The 8,210-nt window shown below is 45.6% G+C and overlaps 1 protein-coding gene across 1 annotated transcript in view; it reads left to right on the top strand.

Moving 5' to 3' along the window:
- The window catches only part of mipol1 (mirror-image polydactyly 1), a 42,087-nt gene that overhangs the window by 28,530 nt on the left and 5,347 nt on the right, over positions 1 to 8,210 (top strand). Inside the window, exon 13 of the mRNA XM_005753850.2 lies at positions 3,117 to 3,208. Coding sequence (XP_005753907.1) covers positions 3,117 to 3,208 — 92 coding nt within the window. The remainder of the gene's footprint in view (positions 1 to 3,116; positions 3,209 to 8,210) is intronic.

The raw sequence follows: 8,210 nt of genomic DNA, 5'->3' as shown, positions 1-8,210 counted from the left end.
CACACACACACACACACACACACACACACACACACACACACACACACACACACACACACACACCCCTGGTCAATATTTGGATGTTTGCCTACAATAACACTATTTTTAACGCTTCAGTACCATTACCTCTTAAAGTATTCTTTCTTCTAGCTCCTTTCACACTAAAAGTGACAAAGTGTGAAGCAAGGAAAGACACATCATCAAATTTTATCAGTCAGAATGAACTAGATCATTGATTTTTTTAAATTTAATCAAAGAAATTACATTTTTAAGTTGAGCAGTTATTGATTTTTTTAGGAGGTCCTTCACAAACATGGAAACGTTGGGTTTTAGTTTCATTGATTAAAGTTTGTTGTTTGTTGATGCGAGGTTTCTGTTTCAGTCGAGTCTCGGTAGAATCTGTTTCTGCTGCTCTGCCTGCGTCTGTTTTCTTCTTCTGATTAAATTTTGTTATTAATGTAGCGCCATCGTTTTTCCTGCTGAAGCCTGTTAATTAGGCTGAGGGCTCTGTGGGGATTAGAGCCTGGAGAGCTTTTTAATTTCACACACAAACTCAGCAGCTGCCGGCAAATTAACGCCAGGCGGCCAGAGAGCCGCCGCAGCCGACACCAGAAACCAGACGTTACAACGCACGCAAAACGTTTCCACGCAGACGTACACATTAACACAGCATTCACAGCCGTCCTCTGCACACTTGACCTTTGGGCTTCCATCCGTGAACCTGGATCGACTCAGCGGAGACCTTCGATAAATCCAGGCCGCTTTCCATCTCTCTGATTGATTATCGATTACTGATCTTTGACGGCTCCGTCTGTCAGGTCTGTGCAGTCAAAAAAGTAAAACCAATATCAGTGATCCTGAAGTACTTGAGTAAAGTACTCAGTTACTTCCACAGTCAGTACAGTTACAGTGTGGATGTTGAAGGTCAATGGAAGAGGAGGAGCGTTTCATTTACTTCTCGCCGCGCTCCTCCTTCTGATAATTAAAGTTTCCTCTCGTCCTCACCTCCACATCCTGAGCCCCCCCCCCCCCCCCCCCCACACACACACACACACACACACACACACACACACACACACACACACTCCTCATGTTAAAGGTCAAAGTAGTTCCTTTCATATACCCCCCTCCCTCCTCCTCCTCCTCACCCCGTGCCTCTGTCACCTCCACCTCCACCTCCTGTCCTGTTGCTCCTCCATGCTAATTAAAGACAGCTCCCCTCTTTGGTGGTAAAGGTTCGGGCAGGCTCCTTTTATTACCTCCTCCCCCGTCCTCCCTCTTCGGTTGACCTTAACTCGTCGTGTTAAAGGTCAGCGCGGCGTCGTTCCCGCCTGCTCCTCACATCATTTGGAAATTATTCTGATTAATAAGTCGGGCAGCTCTTTTGAAGCGTCTCCTCCGGCCCGGCTGGAGAAGACACATATTGACTCTCCGGGTTTGGTTCCTCTTTTGATGTCTCGCTTTAAACTCCCAGACCTCGAGGGCTTCGATTAGCATAGGGGAGTAGGTCGGGATCAGGCTGCGGCTGACTTCCACACAGTCTGACCAAAGACACAGCCCGACGCAAAAGCGCGACGCAGCGGCCCGCCGCAGTTGTCCACAAATTCAGTTCCCTGTGCAGAGTCGCAGAGGAGGAGGACAAGAGGGGAGGAAGATACAGGAGGAGTGGTCAGCTGTTTGAAAGGAATAAAATAACAAAAAGTAATAAACTTTATTTAAAACATGTTTGTAAAACAAAACGCTTCACACGGTCTTTATAGGGATTAAAATCAGAGTGCGAGCTCCGCCCCCTCCGAACTCCCATGAAGGAAATTCATTAATAATGTCGGCTCCTCTAAAGAAATACAACATTCACTCGTAAAATACAGAACAAGTACAACGAATAATAAATAAAAAGTACATCTCTCCATCCATTCTCTTCTCCTTATCCTTCTCACAGTGACGGGGGTGGAGCCTATCGCGGCTACCATAGGGCGCGGGGCAGGGCACACCTGGATTGGTCTCCAGTCTGTCACAGGGCCAGCACAGGGACAGAGACAACCATTCACTAACTGCACGTGTGTGGATTGTGGGAGGAAGCTGGCGAGAACATGCAGCATAAAAGGCCCCGCCCACACGGTGGATTCGGACCCAGGGCCTTCTGTGCCACCGTGCTGCCTTTTATATTCATTCATGCCCATTAAAAATGGCTCCACTCAGTCCAGCACATCCTTGCATCCTCTCAGCAGACTTGCTGACTTCACCACGATGGCATCACCCATGTCCTTCTGGCAGCTGCAGCGCTCCGGCGGCGTCTGCGTTCTGCTCACTGATGACTCGTCAGAAACTTCAACCTCGGTGGAAACCATGGTGACGTTAAGTACAGTTCACAAGGACTCTGGACTCTGTGACGGTGACATGTATAAACTACAACACCCAGAATATGGACTACAAAACACTGCTGCTGCTTTACTGCCGCCTGGCCTCACTGTGGGCTCAGCAGGTCATAAAAACAGGAAGTATGACATCATTACAAAGACAGGCAGAGCTTTTAAAATGAAAACAGCCTTTTCTTCTTCTGTGGTCCTGCTGCAGCGCAGCCCAGAGGAACTCCCCCTCCTCGTTTAAGGTTTAATCCACGACCGTGACCTAAACTGGACGATACAGACTCTGAAACACGCTGTGATTGGTCATGATGTCACTTCCTGTGTTGTTGCCTTTGCCATGCAGATTAAAACGCGTCCTCTCTCTCTCTCGTTGCCTCGCCGGCGCCTTACTAACGCATCTAATCCTCATCATTACCGTTAATTTACGGTGCTCGACAAACGCAGAAATCCCCTCTGATTCCCACAATGCACCTGTAAACCCCTCCTCATTACGCGCAGTGTTGACACGCGTTAGAGTTAATTAGTCCATTAGTTAATTAATCCTTTATTTGAACAGGAAGTAGCGCTGAGAGCCATGGCTTGATCTCTTCGTGAGCACGAGCAGTTAAAACACAAACACATGGTTAGGTCGGCCAATCAGAGCGCGGCTCCCAGAAGCCTCGGGTGGATTGATGTAACGTGCCTCTCTGCTGCTGGTGTTGAATGAAATCAGCTGATTACCTGTAACTGACGCGTGTTTCATCCAATCAGGAGCTGCAGAAGGTGCAGATGGAGAGGGACGGTGCTCTGGAGGACCGGCGGCGGCTGGGAGCGGAGGTTCGGGCCCTACGAGCCAATCACAGGTCAGGACACACGAGTCTGAACTTAAAGATGTTCATCCACAGGAATGTGGAGAAATCTGTGGTTTCGGTCCAAACAAGGACCCAGATCTCAGAGACACCACAATAGCTGGTTTAAGGTGTCAGTTAAAATATGTCAGAGCTTTGATTTAAATCTGTGGTTTTATTGTGAAAGTCCCTTATCACTTCCTGCTGTGGATTTATCAGTGAGTAATATTAGGAGCAGCTGATTTCAGCTGGGTTATGTCCTTTCAGTTAGTGAAATCATAAAAAAATAATAATATTTTCCATGATTTCATCATCTCTAATTAGTGGCAGGACTTCTGTGAGCAGTTTTGTAGGAATGGGATCTAAAAGACACGTTGATGGTTTGGAGGAAGTAATTATTGAAGTTAACTCAGAAAGATCGATTGGAGAAAAATAGTCTAACTTAACATCAATGGTACTGAAAGTAGCTGTAGATAATATTACATCTGTGGGATGATTTTGAGTCATTTTTTCTCTAATTGTTAAAATTTTACTTGTGAAGAAGTTCATGAAGTCATTACTAGTTTTCACCTGCAGCCCATCTCATCCCAAACCATCTCACCATCAATCACCATTGAGTTTAGGTAAGGTGACTGTGGAGCCCAGGCCACCTGGCACAGCACTCCATCATTCGGTCAAGCAGCCCTTACACAAGGGGTTTGGGGTCATTGTCCTGTTGGAAAATAAATGATGGGATGTAAGGTTGGGCGATTGGGCGAATATATCGACTGAGGCTGAGCCTTTCACCAATCAGTTTTACTAGAGAGATTTATTTATTTATTTATTTATTTGTCCATGAGTACGTTTGCTGATAATGTTGGTTGAGGCTAAGAGAAGCAGTCAACGGAAAAATAATAGCACTGTTTTAATGGCACCCTCTTCCAGCGGCAAGCAAATGCACCCTCCTCAAAGTGCGCCCAAATGCAGCGATTCATTTACTCAAACTCATAACAGAAAGAAAGAAAGGCAGTAGCCTATGTTCAGAAAAATCCAAAAACCTTATTTAAAAAACCTACAATGGCGGGAGGGAAACAAAGAGAAACTGACTTCTTTTTTCCACTATAACCGTGTTTATCTGTCTTACACAGTTGACCCAACAACAAATGCAAAATTAAACCAAAAGTAAGCTGAAAATCAAAGTCTCTTCCAGTGAGCATTAAAAAAGTTAAGTGTTTTGTGCAATTTGGCGCATCTCAAATAAATTAACAGATAAATAAATAATCCAAAAAGTAGCTATGTTATGAAACAAACAAGAAAAGTAAGTAAAATATTCCCTCCAAACAAAACTTATAAATTCTAAACGCACAAATCAGTCCATGCATGATTACATTGCTCCGCCCATCACAAAGTCTGCTCCTGTGCGAATATATCACCTGTTGTTGGCGATTGGACTGGTGGTTGTCGGTTGGAAAATTTCTACATATCACCCAACCTTAATGGCATGGCATGTCGCTGCAGGATGCTGTGGTAGCCATGCTGGTTCCGTGTGCCTTCAATTTTGAATGAATCCCCACCAGTGTCACCAGTAAAAGACCCCCACACCATCACACCTCCTCCTCCATGCTTCACAGTGGGAACCATGTAGAGACCATCCATTCACCTTTTCTGTGTCGCACAAAGACATGGCAGGTGGAATCAAAGATCTCAAATTTGGACTGATCAGACCAAAGCACAGATGGTCTAATGTCCATTTCTTGTGTTTCTTGGCCCAAACAAATCTCTTCTTGTTGCTTTTCCTTAGTCGTGGTTTCTCAGCAGCTATTTGACCATAAAGGCCTGATTCACACAGTCTGCTCTGAACAGTTGATGTAGAGATGTGTCTGCTACTGGAGCTCTGTGTGGCATTTATCTGGACTCTGCTCCGAGGTGCTGTCAACTTGGGATTTCTGAGGTTGGTGACTCGGATGAATGTATCCTCAGCAGCAGAGGGGTCTCTTGGTCTTCCTTTCCTGGGGCATCCTCAGGTGAGCCAGTGTCATCGTAGCACCTGGTTTTGAGACTGCACTTGGGGAAACATTCAAAGTTTTAGCATTTCCACGGACTGACTGACCTTCAGTTCTTAAAGTAATGATGGAGTGTCGTTTCTCTTTACTTAGGGGGAAATCCAGGTGAACACTCTCGTCTCTCTCCAAACAATCCAAACACGAATCCACTCGAACACTCGTCACTTAGGGAACACCGGGGAAAACAGTCCAGAGGGTCTTCACACAAAGAAACGCTCGTTAGATTCCAAACACACAACTACATGGAAAAACACTTGCTAGACGCTCAATTTTCACTGACGTGATTCTCACAACGATCCAGCGAAGAACAGCCGTTGCTTCCTGGCTTGAATGCCATCCACACTGATGAGGCACAGGTGTTTCCTCCTTCGAGGGCGTGAACCTATAATGAGAGAGAGAAACACCGGCTACATAGGACCCTACACCGCCGGGCAGAACATGTTCCCTCTAAGCCTGAAGGGAAAAAGAAGGAACACACATGTAAAGGAAGCACTCAAAATGTGTGGTTATCCTAATTGGGCTTTCATCAAATCAGCAAAGAGGCACAGAAAAGAAGATCAGACACCAGCGAGGGAGGATAAAAAGGACAGACGCGACAACATTGTCAGCCCCTATGTAGCCAGTGCACAACATGAACGAAACCCAACAGAAAGCATCAGAGAGGTCAGAGGGCGCGGTTTCAGGACCGGCCCTGAGGAAGAACACTCGGGCTGAGGCCCCACTCGGCAGTCACAGCGAAGCACCGCAGTAGCCTGAGTCAGAATAAAGATGAGCAGCGAGGCATCCACGCTGGCCAAACTGTGAGTCTCCATAAATCATCAGGATTGATGCTGGACGCCTGCTGAGATGTCGGGGGGGGGGGGCGGAAATCAGGATTTTTGTTTGATTTCAGTTTTCTTGGTGGAAATAAAAACTAATTTCCTGTGATTTTACTTCATTAAACCCTCTGTGTGTGTGTGTGTGTGTGTGTGTGTGTGTGTGTGTGTGTGTGTGTGTGTGTGTGTGTGTGTGTGTGTGTGTGGAGGTGTCTCAGGTATTACAGCCTCAAAGTGGGGACGTTTTGTTCCTCTCACGGGCTCGGAGCTGGTCTCAGTACTGGTCCTGAGCAGTCTGAAGGCTCACAGCTGGATTTCTGAGCCCGGCAGGCTGACAGATGTGTGTCAGATGGTTTTTCATCAGTGTGTTGGTCCACGGGATTAGCAGGACGTCAGAAGAAGATTGACCTTTGACGTGTTGGTCACATTCTGTGTTTGCTGTGTTACAGTTTCTGTTTATTCTCTATTATTGGTGGTTTTTCTCAGGGTCTCTGTGCTGATTTGATGCCCTCCCAGGAGAGATATTTGGTTATTGTTCAGTTTGCAGCCAATCAAAAAGCTGCACTTCAACCTCTGAACCAGGCATGTTCAGTCTGACGTATTAGTACCTCTGAGGAGGTGCTATAGTGTAGAAGTAAAAAAAAGCAGCTGGATTTCTTTCATGTTGTGTTGCCTGTTGTTAGCGATCCTGTCAGATCACAGGAAATGCGTCCCAGCGTGAAGACTGATTTAAAATATCCAGACAGTGATTCCTTCTGATTTCCTCAGACTGAAACATAGTTATTTATGCTTCAAGTCTCTTAGTCCTGATCAGACGCCGCTAACCTCAGCAGTGCAGACCGGGTTAGATAAAACAGATCTCAGCAGGTCAAAGGTCAGGCCTGTGTTTGTGTACCTGGTTTCTTCGCTGATGGCCCAAACTGGAGGTGGGTTTAAAAACTTCTGAACCAATTTTAAATATAAATGCATTTTATCAGAAACGGCAGAGTGTCAGCTTAGAGCTCAAAAAACGATTTCTATTAACAAACAGCTGAAACAATAAATGAGAGCAGGTAAACAGATTCTGCACAAAGATGTAAACGCCGAGCGGGGATTGTCACCTGACGGCACAGACGCGCTGTCCGGCTAGAAGCCGACAGCTCAGATTCAGAAGCTGCAGGTTTCATCTCTCTGACTGAACCAGCAGCAAAAGAAGATCAAACTGCGCTTCACGTTTGAGAAACATCGTCATGAATTCTTTGGCTGTTACTTCCTGCACAGCTCTCGGTCTCTGTGTCCTCAGAGACCAGTTTACCGTCAGATCTGTTTTTCTTACCACACACCAGTCTGCTGTTGTGGTCAGTGCTGTCGGCCTCTGACATCTAAACTTTTACAAATGACTGCTCAGCTGTAATCACACCTCTGTAACTCTGCTTCACTTCAGCAGCATCAGGTTCACATGTTGATTCATGGTTTTATTTTAAGGTGCTATAAAAAGCCAGGCCAGGAAAATCTGCTTCATGTTTTTATCCTCAGTTACTTGGACACAAAGGCCTCTGCTGCGATGCTCACACCTCTGATCAAGTCTCACGGTGTCAGTACTGATAGATGATCAGAAGCTGAATCCAGGCGTTATAGGAATCAGCGAGGATACCCAGTAATAAGTGATATGTTGCTTGTGTGAGGTTGTACAGACTTATTTTTAAAACCTGCTGAGAGTCTAATTATTTTTTTATGTGTATAACAAAGTGAGACAGGGTGCGCTTTCTTCTGTTCCCGTCGGACGTGTTTTTGTGTTTGTGCCTTCGATGTAATATTGTGTGACGTCGGGTGTCTGCTTTGTCACCATGAAGTTGGAGAGATGTCTCTCGCTGATGTCGACGTCTGAGATTCAGGAATGGTTTCTGCAGACTCTCGGACAGGTGCAGCGGCGTCTGTGACCGCTCATCAGTGGTTGTCTTTGTGTGTTTACTCTTTAAATGTTTCAAACGGTGCTTATCACTAAGATATTCTCAGATATTAACACTGTGTGTATGCATTAGGGCTGGGCGATATGACCCAAAATTCATATCTCGATATTTTTTAGCTGGATGGCGATATAAGATATATATCTCGATTTTTTTTTTAAAGCCATAAGTTAAGAACAAAAAGAGAGTTCTTAGTCACACTGTGTCCCAGATG

Source organism: Pundamilia nyererei, unplaced genomic scaffold (genome assembly GCF_000239375.1).
Source record: "Pundamilia nyererei isolate P.nyererei 1_Seehausen unplaced genomic scaffold, PunNye1.0 scaffold00471, whole genome shotgun sequence".
Classification (NCBI taxonomy): Eukaryota; Metazoa; Chordata; class Actinopteri; order Cichliformes; family Cichlidae; genus Pundamilia; species Pundamilia nyererei.
This window is presented reverse-complemented; position numbering and strand designations above follow the sequence as displayed.